Raw genomic sequence first — 21,081 nt, forward strand, 5'->3', positions numbered from 1 at the left:
TGTGTCTCTCGTGAATAAATAAATAAAATCTCCAAAAAAAAAAAAAAAAAAAGATACACACATATTTACAAGTGCAGAGATGAAACGAGTGTAAGAAAATGTTAAAAATTGGTAAATCTAAGTAGAGTATATATATAAAGGTTCATTGTAACTAACTTCTTAATTTTATTGGAAGTTTGAAATTCAAAATAGGAAGTTGGCTGGGGAGGTATGACACTGAGCCCAAATCCTCCCTCCTCCAGGAAGCCAGTAGTGATTAAACAGAGCAGAAAGATTATGCTTTCCTCTGTTGAACACACCTCCACACAGGCAGCTTTTCACTTTTTTTTTCTTAAAGAAAGTTTTTTATTTTTATTTTTTTATATATTTTTTTAATTTTTATTTATTTATGATAGTCACACAGAGAGAGAGAGAGGCAGAGACACAGGCAGAGGGAGAAGCAGGCTCCATGCACCAGGAGCCCGACGTGGGATTCAATCCCGGGTCTCCAGGATCGTGCCCTGGGCCAAAGGCAGGCGCCAAACCGCTGCACCACCCAGGGATCCCAGCTGTTCACTTTAATTAAACACCCCAGCTCTGGCTCCCAACAGAAGTTCTGAATATTAAATGGGAAAAGTTATGCTCAATCTTCATTTTATTAAAAATATAATCCTGGGATGCCTGGCTGGCTCTATCTCTCATAAGTAAAATCTTTTTAAAAATTAATTAAAAATAGAATTCAGCAGGGGTGCCTGGGTAGCTCAGTTGGTTAAGTGCTGGACCCCTGGTTTCTGCTCAGGTCTTGATCTCAGGGCTAAAATCAGGGTTATGAGATGAGCTGGCAGGTAGGGCTCTGCACTTAGCAGGGAGTCAGCTTTCCCTTTTCCTCTCCTGATACACGCTCCCTACACAGTTCACTCTTTCTAAAATAAATAAACTTTTTTTTTTTTTACGATTTTGTTATTCATGAGAGAGAGGCAGAAACCTAGGCAGAGGGGAAGCAGGCTCCTCACAGGGAGCCCAATGTGGAACTCAATCCTGGAACCCCAAGATCCCACCCTGAGCCAAAGACACTCAACTGCTGAGCCATCCGGGCATCCCTAAATAAACCTCTTATTTATTTGTTAAGATTTTAATTATTTATCCATGAAAGATACAGAGAGAGAGAGTCAGAGACATACAGAGAGAAGCAGACTCCATACAGGGAGTCCAATGTGGGACTCGATCCTGGGACTCCAGGATCAGGCCCTGGGCCAAAGGCAGGCACTCAACTGCTGAGCCACCCAGGCATCCCAAATAAATATTTTTTAAAAGTGATGTATATATATAAAATCCAACAAAGGAAGCAGATACAAACATGACATAAAGTGACTTTTTCCTGGGGTACCTGGGCACCTCAGGCAGCTGTGTCTGCCTTCAGCTCAGGTCATGATCTTGGGGCGCTGGGATGCAGCCCCTCTTCGGGCTCCCTGCTCAGTGGGGTGTCTGCTTCTGCTTCTCCCTCTGCACCCCCGCCCCACTTGTGCTCTCTCTCAAATCATAAATAAATAAATAAATAAATAAATAAATAAATAAAGTAACTTGCCCCCTCTGGTCACAGAGGCAGTGAGTGGCAGGGCTGGTATCAGGACTTTATCTCCTCTGCCATTTCTACAATAATCTGTATTGTTGTCAGAAGTGGAGAGTTGGGAGTGTCACTAGGTAGACAGGATCATCACAGAGGCTGCCTTCTTATTGCCCTTGCTCAAGTAAGCGCCATGGGTTTGGTTTTTTTTTTTTTTTTTTAATTTTACTTATTTATTCATTCATGAGAGACACACACACACAAGGAGAGAGAGAGAGAAGGAGAGAGGCACAGAGACACAGGCAGAGAGAGAAGCAGGATCCATGCAGGGAGCTCGATATGGGACTTGATCCCGGGTCTCCTGGACCACGCCATGGGCCAAAGGTGGCGCTAAACCGCTGAGCCACCCGGACTGCCCTAGCGCCATGGGTTTTACTTTCTATCTTGTTTCCACACCCACAGACCCCTTCCCAAGTCCCTTTCAGGCTCCCACATTAAACCACACATCTCAAAGAGAACTCTAGAACTTTATTACAAGTGGAGCTGACTGCAAGGGGGCCCCGTTCTCCAGTCTTTCTTCACCACTCTCTTCCTCTTAACATATCCCTCCATGACAGGTCACTAGGCCATGAAGGAAGAGGAGTCTGGGGAGAATGAAAAGGGGCAATGCCTTCTCCAAAGTCCTCTGAACAACTAGAGTCTTTCTGGCTCCAGCTGAGAATCTTCTAGTGGAAGGGGTGAGAGATTCCCCTCTCATCTCCAAGGTCCTCCATGTCTATATCCTGGGGTGCTTTTGTCTTCTTTTGCCGTTTGGGCTGTGGTCCACTAGTCCTGACTGGCCTTGTTGGGGCTTCCACTGAGAAAAAGGAAAGGGAAAGTATTAAAGAACCCCAAGGAATCCAGGCTGCTCCCTGACCCCACCTCTATGCCCTGGCCTTACCTTCCATGGCTGCTTTCTCTTTCTGGGCCAGCCGGATCTGCTGGAGGAGCTTTCTGCGCTTCTTCCCAGACAGAGTAATGTTGGCACGTGCACTGGACCTGAAGGGTCAGTAGGAGTAAAGATTTCCTGAACCAGCGTCAGTTGGTTCTGTCTATCGAAAAGGTCTTTGGATTCAAGTAAAAAGACTTTGAAAACCTGGGCTCTGAGGTAGTGAGTTAAATCTCTCCAACACTTAGCCATTTACATACTTAATACCACTCCCACACATATATAAAGTACTTAACATTCAATGTCAAAATTTGGTATGTGCCAGAACTTGTAAGGGAAAGTTACTTTTCTTTTTTTTTTTAAGATTTTATTTGTTTATTCATGAGAGACACAGAGAGAGGCAGACGTGGGCAGAGGGAGAAGCAGGCTCCCTATAGGGAGCCTGATGCAAGACTCGACCCCAGGACCCCGGCACCACACTCTGAGCCAAAGGCAGACGCTCAACCACTGAGCCACCCACCCAAGCATCCCTCTCCTCTATTTTTAATACTTTTTTTTTAAGTAGGCTCCATATCCAACATGAGGCTTGAACTCACAACCCTGAAATCAAGAGTCACATGCTCTACCAACTGAGCCAGCCAGGTGCCCCTATTTTCAATACTTCTGACACCAAAAAGGTGTGGGTTTTTCCCCACATCAAGGCATTCTCAAATTTGGTGGACACCGACTGAGAGTCCTACACATTTAACTCAGTTCTGACACAATCTACCTGGATCAGATCCCACGGGTTGAGGGCGCTGTTTCACAAGACTGCCCCCCCACTTCAGATATTTTGTTTCTGAATGATCAGCTATAAACCAAGGTTCTCACGATCCCCTTCTCAGACTCAATAATTTGCTAGAACAGCTCACAGAACTCAGGGAAACATTTACTTGCATTTACTTAGTTATTGTAAAAGGATGCAATTCAGGAACAGCCAGATGGAAGGGATGCATAGGGGTAAGGTATGGGGAAGGGGCACTGAGCTTCCACGCTCTCTCCAGGTGTGCCACTTTCCCCAAACCTCCACCTGTTCACTAACCAGGAAGCTCATCAAATCTCTACTATTCAAGAGTTCTTATAGAACTTAATCTTCCTAAGTAGGTGGAGTTTAAATCTACAACGCTCTCACCACCTGGTCTTTCAGGAGATCAGCTCCACCCTAAGTTATTAGTATAAACCTTAGGCGTGCTCAAAAGGGGGTCCTTAGGCCATACATGACACTCCTATCACTCAGGAAATTCTAAGGGTTTTAGAAGCTCTGTGCTAGGAACCACGGACAAAGACCAAATATACTTATTATATCCCAAACTGTAAATATTTACAATGAAGAAGTCAATGAAAGGATGGGATGGGAACTCTTCCCCAAGGCTCAGGGGGCTTTGAAACATGCAAAATCCCATTAGGCGCTCTTCTGTAAATTGAGTTCGTACATACTCATGTGTGTGCTTTATTTTTTTTTTAAACATCTTATTTATTTATTCAGAGACAGAGAGACAGAAAGAGATGCAGAGACACAAGCAGAGGGAGAAGCAGGCTCCATGCAGGGAGCCTGATGTGGGACAGGATCCCCGGTCTCCGGGATCACGCCCTGGACTAAAGGCGCCGCTAAACCCGCTGAACCACCAGGGCTGCCCCATGTATGTGCTTTAAATTTATTTATAAAAATCTAGGGCAGACCAGGTGGCCCAGCGGTTTAGTGCCTGCCTTTAGTCCAGGGCGTGGGATCGAGTCCCACATTGGGACTCCCTGCATGGAGCCTGCTTCTCCCTCTGGCTGTGTCTCTGCCTCTCTCTCTCTCTGTGTCTCTCAAGACTAAATTTAAAAAAAAATTTTTTATTTACAAAAATCTAATGTGAAGGGGCCCCTGGGTGACTCAGTAAATTAAGCGTCTGCCTTGGGCTCAGGTCATGATCCCGGGTTCCTGGGATGGAGTTCCTGCACGGGAAGGCTGCTTCTCCTTCTCCCTCTCTGTCTCTGTCCGCTGCTCCCCTTGCTTGTGCTCTCTGTTAGATACATAAAATCTTAAAAAAAAAAAAAAAAAATGTGAATGCACCATGTTACCTGCGGAGGTGGGTGAGTGGACAGTTCTTACATAATTCTTAGTGGGGGACGTCCAGGAGGCGGAGAGGTTGTGAACTACAGGTACCGTGCGAGGTGCTAGGCTAGCGGGGTGCAGGCGAAAGCACAGCTGACAAACGCCCCGACAAACGCCCGGACAAACGCCCCGTCAGTGCACACAGAGGGACGCAGAGGAATCCTTGCCGAGGAGCCCGGCGGGGAGGGGCAAAGCCAAGAGGGTCCCGCACTCACGCCCGCTTCTTCAAGTGGTGCCGCGTGATCAGCCCTTCGTCTATCACAGCCCCGACTACCCGATGCTTCAGTCGCCTCTCCCGGTTCAACACCCGCCGGCGCTTGAACAGCTTCTTCTTCAGCTCCTAAGGGGGAGGAAGATGCTAATCAGACGATGCCGCGCACCGCGCGACCCGAGACCCCGCACCCGGAGTCCAGCCCACAGATCCCATCTTCGCAGCGATGAGGGCTGCAGGACGCTCGGAGAAACAAAGTCGCGCTCCACAGTCACCGTTCGGGGCCGGTTGATCTTCCCCCCGGGAGGCCCCATGGCGCGCGGCGAACGTGGCTCCGAGACCGCGTTTTGCCTCCGCGCAGCGTCGACGTGGCCCCGCCCCCGGCCTCCGCGAGCCAATCGTAGCTCGGGGGCGTTGAGGCTATATAAGGGGACGCGGCGCCTTTACGCTTCCTTCCAGCGACGGCGGCAGATCAGGTCCGAGGGTGGTTTGCGGAGCTCGGCTCCGAGGCGGGGGTGTTGGGCGAGGCCGGCGCACCCTCCTGTTCTTGGCGGGGGCCGGGTGTGCAGTCCCGGTCCCCGTAATGTACGGAGGCAGAAGGAAAGGGCTCCGGCCCCCTCGGCGTCATGTCTTCGGTGCCCGCGGCTTCCAGTCCGCTGGTTCTATCCTCAAGCGCCGGGACACTGGCTCCGAGGAGCGCGGCGGCGCCGGGTTGGGTTCCGCAGACTCCTCCCTGGGGCGCTCACGCCTTCTCCTTTGATTTCAGGTCTTCGGAGCCGCCCCCGGAGCTTGAACTGCAGCGTCTTCTCTTTCACTTCCGGTTGCAAACAATAAAGGCGGTTCGTGCCCTAGGAGGTGTGTGTCCACGCTCCTTTTTCCGAGGTCTTTGTGAGGAAGGCAGTACGCGTTATTGCACGAAGCGGAATTTGCTGCTTTTCTCTTGGACCTCAGGCTCCTGCGGCAGTGGTGGCGACATTTCGCGAAGGTTCTCTGGCCGACCTTGCCGGGATCTCCACATGGCAGCGCTGCGCCGAACCCTCCACGTGGCGACCCTGGCGGCTGGGGCGCGCCGCGCTTTGGCGGGTAGGGAAGGTAGACAGCGGGAGGGGAGGGTTCTTAGAGACCTGGGAGTCTAGTACCTGAAACTGTGATTCTTAAGACCCCAGGGTACGTTGTGCCGTTTTTGCAACAGTTGCATGGAACTTAGGCGCTGGGTGACACAGGTACTCCACTCGTGTCCACAGGCTCCCTGGCTGGCAGTTGCCCGGCCGACCGTCGCCTCCGGGATAAGCTCCATCCCGATACCCGAGCAGGCAGCGTCCCCACCTTCGATTGGTTTTTTGGGTATGAGGAAGCCCAGGGGTTCCTGCTGCCGCTGCTGAAGGAGTCCCGGGCTGCATGCCCATTGCGGGTGTTGGACGTGGGCTGTGGGACCTCCAGTCTGTGTACAGGCCTCTACACCAGGTGCCCACATCCCGTGGACGTCCTGGGGGTGGACCTCTCTCCTGTGGCTGTGGCCCACATGAAGAGTCTGCTGGAAGGTGGCCAAGATCGAAAGCCCCTGTGCCCTGGGCACCCTGCCTCTCAACTCCGCTTCGTCCAGGCTGATGCCCAGAACCTGGAGTCGGTGGCTTCCTCAGGCTCCTTCCAGCTAGTCCTGGATAAGGGCACCTGGGATGCTGTTGCCCGAGGGGGTTGGCCTGGGGCTTACCAGCTTCTGTCAGAGTGCCTCAGGGTCCTAAGCCCCCAGGGGACCCTGATTCAGTTCTCAGATGAGGACCCTGATGTGCGAGTGCCCTGCCTAGAACAAGGGTTCCCAGGCTGTACTGTGATGGTGCAGGAGCTAGGCCCTTTTGGGGGCATCACCTACTTTGCTTACTTGGTTCAAGTCTCTCATTAAAGACTTCAGTCTGGCCTGAATTACTGTTGGGTGAGGGAGAGAGGTGGATAGTTTTTCAGCGTTGTAAGATGACTGGGAAGCGAGCCTGGTCTCTGCGTAGCATTGAATGTTTCTGTGTCCCAGTTTGCACATTGGCAGCAAGGTAGGAATTATACCTGGAATAAGGGGATTGCATATAATGATAGGCAGAACCTGGAGCATTTAGCAAGGCCAGGCACAAGAGGAGTGCCAATAAGAGTAGATGCTAGGCACATTCCCCAGCCCCAAGGAACTGGACCTTCTAAAAACAGGAGTATTGGGACACCTGGGTGGCTCAGTGGTTGAGCGTGTGGCTTTGGCTCAGGGCGTGATTGCCATCCGGGGAATAGAGTCCCACATCGGGCTCCCTGGGAAGAGCCTGCTTCTCCCTCTGTCTATGTCTCTATCTCTCTGTCTCGTGAATAAATAAAATCTTTACAAATAAAAAATAAAGGTCAGCCCGGGTGGCTCAGCGGTTTAGGGCCGCCTTCAGCCCAGGGCGTGATCCTGGAGACCCCGATCAAGTCCCACGTGAGGCTCCCTGCATGGAGCCTGCTTCTCCCTCTGCCCGTGTCTCTGCCTCTGTGTGTGTGTGTGTGTGTGTGTGTGTGTGTCACGAATAAATAAATAACATCTTAAAAGCTTTCATTTTTAAAAAATTAAAAAATAAAAAATAAAACGGGAGTTTTGTGGGGTTTTTTGAGGGTTGTTTTTTTTTTTTTTTTTTTTTTTTTTTGGTTTATTTTAGAGGTGTGGGAAAGAGGTCGAGGGGGAATCCCAAGCAGACTCCAAGCCCACCCAGCACAGAGCCTGATGCAGGGCTTGATCCCAAGACCCCAAGATCATGACCTGAGCCGAAACCAAGAGTTGGGTGCTTAATCAACTGAGTGACCCAGATGCCCCTGTTTGAGGAGTTTTTTAATAGAGGAGTTCTTAATCCAAATCCCAGTATTGACTGATTTGTGTGAGCCGCTGACCTCACTTCTAATCCTCTTGAACTCAGCTTTAAAAGAGGGAAGATTGAAAGGGCCAATAGAAATGCCTTATAACAAACCTGGCTGAAATATTGAGGACAGAATGGTTCTTACCCTCAAATCTCCTGGGAAGCAGATGTGAGTATTCCACAAAGCAGCTTCTACAAACATGGGAGCCTGCTGCTGGGTTCCAAAGAGAACAAGGGTTGGAGGCTTCCTGATACTCCATGTCCTCAGGAATCCAGGAGACCTCTGGTTCTCCCTGTTCCTGCCCCCAGCTGAATTCTGGGTTAAAGCTTCGTAAGGGAGATCTGGGGTCCAATGGGCTCCATGTCCAGCCTGGGGGAGAGAGGAGTTGAAGAGTGAAAGGTATTCCTGGTCTATTGACTTTAAAAGATGAAACAAATTTGTGTAATTTTTTTTCTAATAAAAAAATTAGGGACGCCTGCATGGCTCAATGGTTGAGCGTCTGTCTTGGGCTCAGGTTGTGATCCTGAGGTTCTGGGACCGAGAACCACATAGGGCTCCCCGCAGGGAGCCTGCTTCTCCCTCTGCCTGTGTCTCTGCCTCTCTGTCTCTCATGAATAAATAAAAAATAAAAGTACTTAATTAAAAGGCATCACCCATAACTGAGTGGCCGGCCTTAAGGCGGGCACGTGACGTGATGAGCACTGGGTGTTCTACTGTATGTTGGCAAATCGAATTTAAATAAAAGTTTTTTAAAAGACCTCCCCATCTGACATCAGAACTTCCCTCTAAAATTCAACTTTGCCAGACACCTTGACTGTTCTCTCCACCTCTATGTTTTCTCCCACTACACTCAGCACCTACTGTGTGCCTATATTGCTTAGTGCGACCCAACACAGGTTTCCATTTCAGTCCTGCCCAGAACATTCAGGTCACAACAGCTCCACTGAAGCTGCTGCCTCCCTTACCTGGCTCTTCACTTTGGTCCTGGAAGAAGACCTCAGCCTCCTCTTCCTCATCAGTGAGCAGCAGCAACTCTTCACGTGGCCAATCAAACTCCCCGCTGTCTTCACTCACCTCAGAGGCTTCTACCACAATGGAGGGCAGGCGGGCCTTTTGAGAGACAAAATCCTGAATCAGGATAGCAGGGCGCTTGACCAAGTCGGAGGATGAGCCAGCAGCAGGACAACAGGGTGAGGGAGTCCTAACCTGAACATCCTGGTGATCTTCAACCCTAACAATTTCTCCTCTGTCCATCCACAGAGGATTGGTCAGCCTAGGACTTTCTGGGTGTTGGGAGGAGCCTGGGCTGTCTGTAGGCCAAGGCTCATCCTCACTGTTCCTTGGCACAAGGGCCATGGGTGCTAATTCTTAGAGAACTCAAAGTGGAGTACCCTACTCAGTACACTCCACAGGCGGCTCTTTTAATCTTTAGAGCCTGGCCCCTTAATCACTTCTGAGAAGACAATGACAAGCAAGGAGATTATGGGCCTTCCAGAGAGGGGAAAATCCCAACAGGTGGAATAGGAGCTTTGTGTCACCCCACACCCCGGTGACACCAGGAAAGGCAGGAGGGGTAGGAGCCAACAGGGCATCTGGCTTAAAGCCCTGTGACTGAAGAATTCTGCTAACAAACTTGGGAATTCCTGATTCCTTACTGGGTCTTCTAATTTGACATGCTTCTTTGTGTCTTTTTTTTTTTAAGATTTTATTTATTTATTCATCACACACACACACACACACACACACACACACACACACACACGGAGAAGCAGGCTTCATACAGGAAGCCCAACGTGGGACTTGATCCTGGAGAGCCAGGATCGAAGGTGGGTCAAAGGTGGTGCTAAACTGCTGAGCCACCCGGGGTGCCGTCTTTGTGTCATATTTAACGAATATTTATATGGTATTAGCTATATGCCAGAAACTAATTTAATTATGTATGAACTCATGTAATTATCCTAGAACTATGAGATAGATACTGTCATTAGACCTGTTTTCCTTTTTTTTTTTTTTTTAAAGATTTTATTTATTTATTCATGACAGACACAGAGAGAGAGGCAAAGACACAGGCAGAGAGAGAAGCAGGCTCCATGCAGGGAGCCCAATGCGGGACTCGATCCCGAGACTCCAGGATCATGCCCTGGGCCAAAGGCAGGTGCCAAACCTCTGAGCCACCCAGGGATCCCTAGACCTATTTTTCAATGCACGGGCATCTGATGGCACAAAGAACTTAAATGACTTGCCCAGAGTCACAGAACTAAAAGGTACTTTCTTCTCCAAACTAGAATTCAGTATGTTATCCAAACCCAGAGTTTTCACTGGGGGGTGGGGGTGAGAGTACCATGATCTCATACCATGATGAGAAAAACAACAAATTTACTTTTTAAAAAAAAGATTTTATTTATTTATTCATGAGAGACACACACAGAGAGGCAGAGACATAGGCAGAGGGAGAAGCAGGCTCCTCACAAGGAGCCTGATGTATTCAATCCACGGACCCCAAGATTATGCCCTGAGCCAAAGGCAGATACTCAACCACTGAGCCACCCAGGCGCCCTGTTTTGTTTTGTTTTGTTTTGTTTTAAGACTTTATTTATTAGAGAGAGAGTACAAGCAGTGGGGAGAGGCAGAAGGAGAGGGAGAAGCCAACTCCTTCAGCAGGGAACCGGATAGGGGGCTCCACTCCAGGAGCCTGAGATCATGACCTGGACCAAAGGCAGATTCTGGGCAGGCCCCATGGCTCAGCAGTTTAGCGCTGCCTTCAGCCCAGGGCATGATCCTGAGGACCCGGAATCAGGTCCCGCAGCCAGTCCTTCAGCCAGTCCCTCAGCCAGTCCCGCAGCCAGTCCTGCATCGGGCTCCCTGCATGGAGCCCGCTTCTCCCTCTGCTGGTGTCTCTGCCTCTCTCTCTGTGTGTTTCTCATGAATAAATAAATAAAATCTTAAAAAAAAAGAAAGGCAGATGCTTAACCGACTGAGCCACCCAGGTACCCCCAACAAACTTTCAACACCTTTATTTAACAAGTAAAATAAGGATGCCTGGCTAGCTCCAATAGTGGAGCCTATGACTCTTGATCTTGGGGTTGTGAGTTCAAGCCCCACATTGGGTGTTGAGGTAACTTAAAAATAAAATATTTAAAAAAGATATGTATATATAAATATACCTTTTACTCATCCAGCACACTTGGCTTTGAGTTTTTGTTCAGAAATTGAGGGGATAGCAGTTGTACTACTGGGTATTTACCCCTAAAATACAGATGTAGTGAACAAAGGGGCATCTGCACCCCAATATTCACAGCAGCAATGTACACAAGAGCCAAACTGTGGAAGGAGCCACGATGTCCTTCAACAGATGACCGGATAAAGGAGATATGGTATATATATATATACACTGGAATATTACTCAGCCATCAGAAAGGAGTAAGACTAGGGGCGCCTGGGTGGCTCAGTTGGTTAAGCATCTGCCTTCACCTCAGGTCATGATCCCAGGGTCCTAGGATTGAGTCCCACATTGGGCTCCCTGCTGAGCAGGGAGCCTGTTTCTCCCTCTACCTCTCCCCTTTGCTCATGCTTGTGATCTGTCTCACAAAAATAAGTAAAAGTCTTAAAAAAAAAAAAAAAGAGGACGAATACCTACCATTTACATCAAGATGTATGGAACTGGAGGGTGTCACGCTGAGTGAAATAAGTCAGAGAAAGACAATTAATTATATGGTTTCACTCATGTGGAATATAATAGTGAAAGGGGGGGAAACGGTGGGGAAAAGTTAGAGAGGAAGACAAACCATGAGAGACTCCTAATTCTGGGAAACAAAAGGTTGCAGAAGGGGAGGTGCGGGAGGGCGGATGGGGTAATTGGGTGACGGGCACTAAGGGGGCATGATGAAATGAGCACTGAGTGTTATACTGTATGTTGGCAAATTGAATTTAAATAACATTTTTTAAAAGATTTATTTATTCATTCATGATAGACATAGAGAGAGAGAGGCAGAGACACAGGCAGAGGGAGAAGCAGGCTCCATGCAGGGAGCCCGATTCCGGATCCCGGGATCATGACCTGAGCAGAACCACCCAGGCGTCCCAAATAACTTTTTTTTTTTTTTTTAAGAATTTGAGAGGATTTGGAGGGGGTCAGTAGATTGATGTAAATATCTGGATGTCCAGCACGTGCTATACCGAAAAAGCACAGATGATGTAGGAAACGACAGAACACAGTCCTGGCCCTGTATCTATCATGAAATTTCGGAAATGGGCAACTGCAAAACCCACAGCACCCAAGAAGTCACGCAGGATCCCCTGAGCGCCCCGTCTGACTTCATGACAAGGGGTGCAGAGCTCGCCCCGACGCCAACGCCCCCGCCACACTCAACCTTCGCCGCTAAACCCAGTCTAAGGTCCCGGCGCTGCAGTCTAGGCGTGGCGCGGGTCGCCCTCTCTAGCCCCACCCGCTCTATGGTCGTCCCCGCAGGCCGCTCTAGCCTGCGCGGGGGCGGCGAGACGCCTCCTAGGCCGCGGGAGGCCGCAGGGGGTGCTTCGCTGGGCGCGCGGGCCATGGAGACCTTGCGCAGATCGCTGGTCGTGGGGGCCCTTCTGGGAGCGGGGGCTGGCGTGGGCTCCGCACTCTTTGTCCTCGTGAGCCCGGGAGAGCAGCAGAAGCAGGCGATGCTGAAGGTGGGAGCGGGTCGGGTGCGAGGTGCACTGGGCGGGCGGAGAGCCGGGGCTGGGGCATGGCAGTGGTGAGCACTGCGAACCTCCCTTCCTCTCCGCAGGAGATGCCCGAGCAGGACCCCCGGCGCAGGGACGAGGCGGCCAGGACCAAAGAATTAGTGCTGGCCACTCTGCAGGAGGCAGCGGCCACGCAGGAAAACGTGGCTCGGAGGAAGAACTGGATGGTTGGCGGCGGCGGGAGGTCGGCGTGAGACTTCTCCCGCGCACGAGTCCGACGCGACCTTTCTCCGCAGGCCCCGCGGGGAGTCCGGACTGAGTCCTGGGAGCCGCCGCGGGGTGAGCGCGTCCCTCCTCCGCCCCCGACGCTGCTCTGACCGCGCTTGCACGTCCTACGGCCCGGCCTAGGGCGTCGGATGTGGCGAACTGAAGGAACCAATAAATCACGTTCCTCCGTCTGGACAGTGAGCCCTGGGGTCTGACGTTTATAAATGTCTCGTGTCCTGGGGGTCCGTGCTGGGGACACTGGTGACCAAGGCTCCCACCTGCCTCGTAGCGACATGTTCAGAAACACTAGTCAGGTCATGTGCTCTGCTAGTGTACTTTTGGTGATAACCAAGTGACATTCTTTTTTTTCTTTTTTTTTTTTTTTTTATAAGGCAGAGGACCTGCCCAGGTCTCCGAGCGCCGGCGCCCGGAGCCTGGCAGACCCGTGCCACCAAGTGACATTCTTGAAATCAAAACTCTCTTGGAAAATCTTGTAACAATACCTGCCCATAAAGGACACTTTGGGTTTCCTGTCCTTTGAGTGAGGTAGGAGTGGGGCTGCTAGCATTTAACATGTGCCGTGATGTTTTCTGGGGCTGTTGAAGTGATGGAGGCCAATTTGCTAGGAGTGAAAGCCTGCTTTGAGTCAGATTTTGATTAGTCTTGTATGTCACAAAAACTTCCTTAAGCCTCAGTCCTGTTCCATTAAAGGTGACAATTATCTTGACGGCTGTTGTAAAAAGATTAACTTGGAAATGTAAAGTGCACTGCTTGGCACAGAGCAGCCTTTCAATAAATGTAGGGGAGGGTTTCCCCTTAAAGGATTTGACTGTAGTAGTTCACAATCTCTGAATTCAGTCATGGGGTCTTGTAGATGCCACTGAAGGAATGAGATAAAGCTGGCATTTGGGTCACAACCCACTTCCAAATGAACCAATTCACCCCATTGTCTACTTTTTTTAAAAGATTTAAGAGACCCTGGGGCACTCGGGTGGCTCATTATGATCTTGGGGTTCTGGGATCAAGTCTCACCATGGGCTCTCTGCTCAGTGGGGAGTCTGCTTCTCCCTCTGTTCCTCCCCACTGACTGCTTGTGCTCTCTTTCTCACACAAAAAAATTAGAGACTCTGGTGGACAGGGTGGAGGGAGCCCTAAGCAGACTCCCTGCTGAGTGCAGTTTGGGGCAGGGGCTGGATCTCCCAACTCAGAAACCGCCTAAGCCAAAAACAAGAGCAACACCCATAACCAACTAAACCACTGAGGTGCCCCACTGTTGTCTATTTCAAAATCTTGCCTGTGGTTCCAAGCAAGATTTCAACTGAAGAAGAAAAAAGAAAACAAAACCCAAAGCCTGTTTTTATTATAATAAAGCCAGAACACTAAATATAGCTTGGTAACACTGAGCTGTAAACCCACATGGGAGCATTGATGCTGTTTTCAGTGGTTAGATGTTGTGAAGCGCTAAGCCAGACACATTTGTTAAGTGTGATCTTTGGTTTAATTGTGGCCTCTTTCCCTAGCCCATGAATGAGAGGGAAAAGGTTAGCAGCTCTTTGAGGGAGTGATGTGGTCAACAGCAGTGAGGGGCCATGATGAAGGAGCTTGGAGGTTGAGAGCCTGAGTCCTAGAGTCAGGCTCCCCAGGTGTGTCCAAGTTCCACTGTCAGTTACCTGTGTTGGTTTCAGCAAGCCATGTGCTTTGTGGTTTGATGTAAATATCTGGATGTCCAGCATGTGCTATACCGAAAAAGCACAGATGATGTAGGAAACGACAGAACACAGTCCTGGCCCTGTATCTATCATGAAATTTCGGAAATGGGCAACTGCAAAACCCACAGCACCCAAGAAGTCACGCAGGATCCCCTGAGCCCCCCGTCTGACTTCATGACAAGGGGTGCAGAGCTCGCCCCGACGCCAACGCCCCAAACGCCCTGTGGTGTCCCCCAGGTAAGTGCCTTCTTATCTCAGTTAATACATATACAGCAGTTAAAACTAGTGCATATTAAGTACTCAGTACTTTTAGTGAAGAGGAAATGCAGTATAAAGGTCACTGCAATGCTGCTCTGGCCATTTGTGAATAGCCGCATTAAACAACAAAAATTACCCAGGGCACCTGGGTGGCTCAGTGGTTGAGGGTCTGCCTTTGGCTCAGGTCCAGGGGTCCTGGTCAAGTCCTGCATCAGGCTCCCCACAAGGACCCTGATTCTCCCTCTACCTAGGTTTCTGTGTCTCTTATGAATAAATAAATAAAATCTTAAAAAAAAAAAATACCAGGCAGCCCGGGTGGCTCAGCAGTTTAGCGCCACCCTCAGCCCAGGGCCTGATCCTGGAGACCTGGGATTGAGTCTCACGTCAGGCTCCCTGCATGGAGCCTGCTTTTCCCTCTGCCTGTCTCTGCCTCTCTGTGTGTCTCTCATGAATAAATAAATAGGGATCCCTGGGTGGCGCAGCAGTTTGGCGCCTGCCTTTGGCCCAGGGCGTGATCCTGGAGACCCGGGATCGAGTCCCACATCGGGCTCCCAGTGCATGGAGCCTGCTTCTCCCTCTGCCTGTGTCTCTGCCTCTCTCTCTTTCTCTCTGTGTGACTATCATAAATAAATAAAAATTAAAAAAAAAAAAAAAAGAATAAATAAATAAAATCTTTAAAAAAAAAAAAAGAAATTACCCTTTTAGTAGCTAATATTTATTGGGAACTTACTAGGTGCTGGGCACTATGCTAATGCTCCCTATATCAGCATTATATAACACCTACAACAATCCAAATTAACAGATACTATCATACTTATTTTACTAAAGTAGCAAGTAGGCTGGCTTCCAAAAGTCAAGGCAGGCACAGGTGGAGGATGCCCCCCACCCCACTCCCAAAGTCAGAGCACATGAGTAAGGATTTCAGGCCTATGCACTGCCTTACCTATAGGAGCAAAAAGTGCTACCCATTGTACTCCCCCCATCCCTAACAATCTCCCCTCTCAACCTCCCAAGCAAGTAAAAAGACCCAGAGATTGGAATCAAGTTTGTTAGAAACTTGAGATTTTAAAAAATGAGGTCTATCCTAAATGCCTTCCCTTTGGCTTCTTCCTGTTTCAGTTTTGGCCCTCCCAGCCATTCAGGAAAGAGTCAGGCACATAGAGAACTCAGGGTCTATTTATTAGGGAGGAGATGTCAGTGCTTTATCAAAGATGAAGAGGTCAGAGAGAGATGGTGGGATAAAGGCCTCTCAGCTGGGACATTTCTTGGCCACAATAAGAACAGCAGAAGGCACAAGTCCTGAAGATGGAAGAAAATAGCTTTGACCACAAAGATCTCTGGCTTTTTGCCCCCCAAGATTTCTGGCCGCACACCGTCTCCACAAAGTCTTCTGGCATTCCTTCCTTTCTTGGGCATACCCTTCTCCCCCTCCCCCATGTCCTGTTTCTGGTCCCAAGTGTCATACCCAGCTCCTGCAGAGGCCGTTCCATGTCAGCCTCTGAGAAGGCCCGCCGGGGAAAGCCACTGAGCAACTGCACAGGGTCCTGGTCTCCCCCAGGCTCTTCTCCACGGTGGAGCTCCACATAGAGCCTCACAGCGGCCAGCTGTTCCCGTGCCCGGAATGTCTGGGTCAGTGAGGTCCCATCTGGCAGCCTGACCTGAAGGGCAAGTGAGAAATATAGTACAGGGGGTGTCAGAACTGAGTGAGGTACCCAAATAAGAGCTGCAAGGTTGGCTTCTGCTTCCTCTTCTTCCTCTTTGAGAACTGAGGTGGCTCAGCAGTTTAGCGCTGCCTTTGGGATGGAGTCTCGCATCGGGCTCTCCACAGGGAACCTGCTTCTCCCTCTGCCTGTGTCTCTGCCTCTCTCTCTCTGTCTCTCATGAATAAATAAGATCTTAAAAATCAATCAATCAATCAATCAATCACCCTGATGATGGGATCCCTGGGTGGCGCAGTGGTTTGGCGCCTGCCTTTGGCCCAGGGCGCGATCCTGGAGACCTGGGATCGAATCCCACATCAGGCTCCCGGTGCATGGAGCCTGCTTTTCCCTCTGCCTATGTCTCTGCCTCTCTCTCTCTCTCTCTGTGACTATCATAAATAAATTAAAAAAAAAAAAAAATCATCCTGATGATGGGGATCCCTGGGTGGCTCAGCAGTTTAGCGCATGCCTTCGGCCCGGGGCGTGATCCTGGAGTCCTGGGATTGAGTCCCACATCAGGCTCCGTGCGTGAAGCCTGCTTCTCCCTCTGCCTTTGTCTCTGTCTCTTTCTCTCCCTCTCTCTCTCTGTCTCTCATAAATGAATAAAATCTAAATAAATAAATAAATAAAAACAGCCCGATGAACCACCACTTATTGTCTGCTTTACTAAGCATTGAAGAGAGGCTGCAACTCCCTCACGTTTTAACAAAAACAAGGAAAAAAAAAAAAAACAACAAAAAAAAAAACAAAGACAAGGATAAGGGCAGCCCCGGTGGCACAGCGGTTTAGCACCACCTGCAGCCCAGGGTGTGATCCTGGAGACCTGGGATTGAGTCCCACATCAGGCTTCCTGCATGGAGCCTGCTTCTCCCTCTGCCTTTGTCTCTGCCTCTCTCTTCGCTCTCTCTGAATGAATAAATAAATAATAAAAAAAAATAAAAAAAAACAAACAAAAAAAACAAAGACAAGGATAAGAACATACAAAAATATCTACATAAATATCACACCATGCAAACAGTGTGATAAGCCAAATGAAAACATGACCGGGATCCCTGGGTGGCTCAGCGGTTTAGTGCCTGCCTTTGGCCCAGGGCGCGATCCTGGAGACCCGGGATCGAATCCCACATCGGGCTCCCGGTGCATGGAGCCTGACTTCTCCCTCTGCCTGTGTCTCTGCCTCTCTCTCTCTCTCTGTGTGACTATCATAAATAAATAAAAATTAAAAAAAAAAAAAAAAAGAAAGAAAACATGACCAACTAAAAAGGTAATTGCTGAGGAAGAGTGAGGTATGGATTTAAATTAAGACTGGGGCAAGTGAAACTTGGTATCTTCTAACCATAGAGAGATAGGATTTCAAAAGTAATTTACAAAAAAGGTAGAGGGATCCCTGGGTGGCGCAGCGGTTTGGCGCCTGCCTTTGGCCCAGGGCGCGATCCTGGAGACCCGGGATCGAATCCCACATCGGGCTCCCGGTGCATGGAGCCTGCTTCTCCCTCTGCCTCTGTCTCTGCGCCTCTCTCTCTCTCTCTGTGACTATCATAAATAAATAAAAATTAAAAAAAAAAAATCTTTAAAACAAAAAAGGTAGAGCTTTGGCAAAGGGAACCAACTGAAAAAAAGCACTGAGCCAGGTGTTGTATAGGCCAATGAAGGAATCCCAGAAGCAAGACAGGAATTACAATCAATACCTGTATGCGACACTGGTCATACTCCCGCTTGGAGGGAGGCTCCTGGCTGGGAGAGGACGGAACCGGCCCTGGCTCTGTTGGTGGAGACGGCCGAGAGCCCACATTACCACCATACTGGAGGACAAAGAAAGCATTGATCAGGTCCCCACCCATTCTTACCAGGAACATCGAATGGCCATCTTTCCCTCTGAAGCTAGGAAAGGAGATTCTTTTACTAGCCCATGTACTTCATTACCCTCAATGTCTTCCCAGTCACCTACCTTCTTAGCTCTCTCTGCTTTGTCTCTTTCAATCTTTTCTCGGACTCTCTGTCTGGAATGCAGACAGGAAGAAAGTAGGACAGACGTTGACAAAGCAAACCTAGCTTCCCAGCTCATCTGTTAGCTACCATCCCCATCACCCAGACCTGGCTGCTAACTCTTCAGCCTTTTCCCTCCTCCGCTCCTCAGCAGCCCGGCGCATCTCATCTTCTTGCAGCCGCTGCCGAGCCGCTGACAACTCTTGCCCTTGTTTCCTGCGCTGCCGTTCCCGTTCCAAAGCCTCGCGCTCCTCTCTTTCTTCACGCTCCCGCTGCTTCTGGGCCACCAGCTCCAACATCCTGTGTTGCAGAAAAGAAAAAGCTCAAAAAAGAAATGGACACAGATCAAGAAGGTGAGTTTGCAACAGGGACTCAAAATGAAATACGGACACATGTGTCTGAGGAGAGATGAAAGAAACAAAAAGGAAACTACCAAAGAAGGACAAAGGGAAGGCGGAAAGTTCTAGGTTCTTTTTTTTTTTTTTTTTTTTTTTTTTTATTTATTTATAATAGTCACAGAGAGAGAGAGAGGCAGAGACACAGGCAGAGGGAGAAGCAGGCTCCATGCACCGGGAGCCCGACGTGGGATTCGATCCCGCGTCCCCAGGATCGCGCCCTGGGCCAAAGGCAGGCGCCAAACCGCTGCGCCACCCAGGGATCCCAGTTCTAGGTTCTTTGATCAAGACTTGTGTACTGTGCACAGGTGGAAGGTGACCCTCAGAAACGTGACACTGTTCCTTGCTATATACCTCTTGGTCTGTTCCTGCCTCTCCTCTTCACTCAAAACGGGTTTGCCTTCTCCGCCAGTAGAGCCAGTTCCTACAAACAAACAATCACTATTATTGCCCATTCATCCTCCTCGAACTCTCTTGAATAATCACACCGTGTCCCTCAGTCAGGACCTTCAGGGCCACTTTGTTCCGAGACGGTGGGTTCCCGTCCCAGGGCACGTCCAAGGGGCGTCGGCAGCGGCTCGTCTACATCTGGTTCATCTTCGTGCTCCATCAACCTGGCAGGGAAAGTCGGGAGGGAGGTTATCCCTGACGGTGCCTCTCCCGACAGTCCCCCAGTCCCCCGCCACCCGGTCTGAGCGCTCACCAGTCCATTGCAGCCTCGATGCCCTGGTTCCCTGTGAGGGCCAGAGCCTTCTCCCTGGGGGCAGAAACACCGTGAATAGCGCCCGCGAGCCATGGTGCTGGTCAGGCGGGGCGTGGAGCCTGAGGCCAGGCTGGGGGCAAGGCCAGACAGGTCCGCGATCCCCGCGGGCCAGGGTTCGGGGGCTCCCTTACGCGCGTCCCCTGGGGAAGCCCATCTCGATGAGACTCTCTAGAGCCGTCAGCTCCGCCATGGCGCCGCCACCGCCGCCTCCGCGCGGACCTGAGGCAGGGCGACAAGGAGGGCGTAGGGACACAGGGCTCAGGCGGGGTGCCCCGGCCCGCGCGCAGCCCCGCCCCCCGACGCCCCGGCCGGCCGCCCCCTCACTTACCCGGCTCTGGACCCTCAGCGGACACGGACGGGAAAAACGCCGAGGGGAAGCGGAAGTGCCCGGATCTGTTTGGGTCACGTGGCGACGGGCGTGGACTGGTGCCTCCGAGAGCCAAAAAGCACGGGCCTGGGGATCCCTGGGTGGCGCAGCGGTTTAGCGCCTGCCTTTGGCCCAGGGCGCGATCCTGGAGACCCGGGATCGAGTCCCACGTCGGGCTCCCGGTGCATGGAGCCTGCTTCTCCCTCTGCCTGTGTCTCTGCCTCTCTCTCTCTCTCTGACTATCATAAGCAAATAAAAATTAAAAAAAAAAAAAAAAAGCACGGGTCTGGCCGCGCTGCCTGGCCCAGGCGGGGGCGGGGATGGGCGGTGAGTCGGAGGGACGGACCCGGAGGCGACCCCACCTCCACCCCGCGCCAGCTGGACGCCCGGCGGCGGTGGGGAAGACGGGTGGTGCGGCCCGAAGCCCACGGGCGGGTCTCCATGGAGTAACTGAGCGCAACCAATCGGAATGTTACTTGGCGGTGTTGCGGGGGAGCCAGAGCGACGTGCGCGCTCTTTGACCCGCTCATCCTCTCTGGGGAGTTGAGCCATCCTCCACCCCGCTGCCAAAGGCATCTTTGCAGAACACGATGATCTGATCCTGTCGTCACCTCCCTGCTTGAACGTTCTCCACGACACCCCGAGGACGAAATTTAAAAGCTAGTAGTCGGGTTTCCTCCGTTTTCGCTGTTGTTTGTTTAAAGCCCTCTCAGTGAAGTGAGAATGACAGTAAGCACTTGTCCTCGGTGCCCAGTCGCTGGTTCATCCCCTACCTCTTGCTGTTAACTTTTGCATATTGCAAGCAGGCCCTGCTCTTCTAGGCCTTTGCACCTACCAGTCCCCCTGCTTGTGACATCCTGCCTCTTATGTGGGATTGGTTAATTCCCAATCCTGAGACTGGACCCCCCCCCCCATTAGCTTTATTTTTTTAATAATATATATATTTTTAAGAGTTCTTTATTTATTCATGAGAGACACAGGCAGAAGGAGAAGCAGGCTCGAAGAGGGACTCGATCCCAGATCCCGGGATAACGACCTGAGCTGAAGGCAGGCGCCCAAACTCTGAGCCACCCAGGCATCTCCTACGGTTACTTTATAAGGAAATCTTGCTTTGACCACCCCCTTTCCACCTGCCACCTCCAATATTGACTCCGTTAAACATTTATCCCCGTACTGTGTGGTCCTTGATTACTTACCCTAATGCGCTAGAGACTTTTTTTATGTGATTAATGCATATTTAATAATCACAACAATCTATGTGATTATACTATTATTAGTCACAGGAAACAC

The 21,081-nt window shown here is 50.4% G+C and overlaps 4 protein-coding genes and 1 non-coding gene across 8 annotated transcripts; 3 read left to right on the forward strand and 2 right to left on the reverse strand.

Annotated features, from left to right (window-relative positions):
• Positions 1-2,051: 2,051 nt before the first annotated feature.
• Positions 2,052-5,227, reverse strand: C21H11orf98 (chromosome 21 C11orf98 homolog). Its single transcript, XM_072789496.1, has 4 exons — positions 5,095-5,227; positions 4,824-4,948; positions 2,484-2,581; positions 2,052-2,399 (listed from the first exon to the last, which is right to left on the reverse strand). Exons 1-4 carry the CDS (start codon positions 5,131-5,133, stop codon positions 2,269-2,271), a joined length of 393 nt encoding a protein of 130 aa, XP_072645597.1. The 5' UTR covers positions 5,134-5,227; the 3' UTR covers positions 2,052-2,268.
• A 50-nt stretch (positions 5,228-5,277) lies between these two features.
• On the forward strand, positions 5,278-7,382 carry CSKMT (citrate synthase lysine methyltransferase). Of its 4 annotated transcripts, none has more exons than XM_072789493.1 (3): positions 5,278-5,674; positions 5,771-5,911; positions 6,064-7,382. In XM_072789493.1, exons 1-3 carry the CDS (start codon positions 5,446-5,448, stop codon positions 6,717-6,719), a joined length of 1,026 nt encoding a protein of 341 aa, XP_072645594.1. In that variant the 5' UTR covers positions 5,278-5,445; the 3' UTR covers positions 6,720-7,382. The 4 variants fall into 4 exon arrangements, with proteins under 4 accessions (XP_072645594.1, XP_072645595.1, XP_072645592.1 ...); XM_072789494.1 differs by having other exon boundaries at positions 5,771-5,902; XM_072789491.1 differs by having other exon boundaries at positions 5,278-5,911.
• LOC140613651 (small nucleolar RNA SNORA57) lies at positions 5,357-5,505 on the forward strand. Its single transcript, XR_012014553.1, has one exon. It is a non-coding gene; the product is annotated as a small nucleolar RNA SNORA57 (small nucleolar RNA).
• Positions 7,383-12,133: 4,751 nt separating the features above from the next.
• On the forward strand, positions 12,134-12,814 carry UQCC3 (ubiquinol-cytochrome c reductase complex assembly factor 3). The gene is made up of 2 exons (XM_072789495.1): positions 12,134-12,352; positions 12,451-12,814. Exons 1-2 carry the CDS (start codon positions 12,134-12,136, stop codon positions 12,598-12,600), a joined length of 369 nt encoding a protein of 122 aa, XP_072645596.1. The 3' UTR covers positions 12,601-12,814.
• Positions 12,815-15,738: 2,924 nt separating this feature from the next.
• Positions 15,739-19,886, reverse strand: UBXN1 (UBX domain protein 1). The gene is made up of 10 exons (XM_072789497.1): positions 19,753-19,886; positions 19,556-19,643; positions 19,365-19,418; positions 19,169-19,275; positions 19,016-19,085; positions 18,375-18,566; positions 18,229-18,280; positions 17,969-18,082; positions 16,046-16,238; positions 15,739-15,879 (listed from the first exon to the last, which is right to left on the reverse strand). The coding sequence occupies exons 2-10, from the start codon at positions 19,612-19,614 to the stop codon at positions 15,830-15,832; spliced, it is 891 nt and encodes a 296-aa protein (XP_072645598.1). The 5' UTR covers positions 19,615-19,643; positions 19,753-19,886; the 3' UTR covers positions 15,739-15,829.
• Positions 19,887-21,081: the final 1,195 nt, after the last annotated feature.

This window comes from Canis lupus, chromosome 21, assembly GCF_048164855.1.
Source record: "Canis lupus baileyi chromosome 21, mCanLup2.hap1, whole genome shotgun sequence".
Classification (NCBI taxonomy): Eukaryota; Metazoa; Chordata; class Mammalia; order Carnivora; family Canidae; genus Canis; species Canis lupus.

Bases quoted from the DNA above. Each gene is read 5' to 3' on its own strand.
- C21H11orf98 (XM_072789496.1), bottom strand. From the start codon at position 5,133: ATGGGGCCTCCCGGGGGGAAGATCAACCGGCCCCGAACG. The intron at 4,949-5,094 runs GTGACTGTGGAG...CCTCCCCCTTAG, and splicing joins AGATCAACCGGCCCCGAACG to GAGCTGAAGAAGAAGCTGTT. The intron at 2,400-2,483 runs GTAAGGCCAGGG...CCTTTTTCTCAG, and splicing joins AGAGAAAGCAGCCATGGAAG to TGGAAGCCCCAACAAGGCCA.
- CSKMT (XM_072789491.1), top strand. From the start codon at position 5,446: ATGTCTTCGGTGCCCGCGGCTTCCAGTCCGCTGGTTCTATCCTCAAGC. The intron at 5,912-6,063 runs GTAGACAGCGGG...TCGTGTCCACAG, and splicing joins CGCTTTGGCGGGTAGGGAAG to GCTCCCTGGCTGGCAGTTGC.
- UQCC3 (XM_072789495.1), top strand. From the start codon at position 12,134: ATGGTCGTCCCCGCAGGCCGCTCTAGCCTGCGCGGGGGCGGCGAGACG. The intron at 12,353-12,450 runs GTGGGAGCGGGT...TCCTCTCCGCAG, and splicing joins AGAAGCAGGCGATGCTGAAG to GAGATGCCCGAGCAGGACCC.
- UBXN1 (XM_072789497.1), bottom strand. From the start codon at position 19,614: ATGGCGGAGCTGACGGCTCTAGAGAGTCTCATCGAGATGGGCTTCCCC. The intron at 19,086-19,168 runs GTCCTGACTGAG...GTTTGTTTGTAG, and splicing joins GGAACAAAGTGGCCCTGAAG to GAACTGGCTCTACTGGCGGA. The intron at 18,281-18,374 runs GTCTGGGTGATG...TCTGCATTCCAG, and splicing joins GCTGAAGAGTTAGCAGCCAG to ACAGAGAGTCCGAGAAAAGA.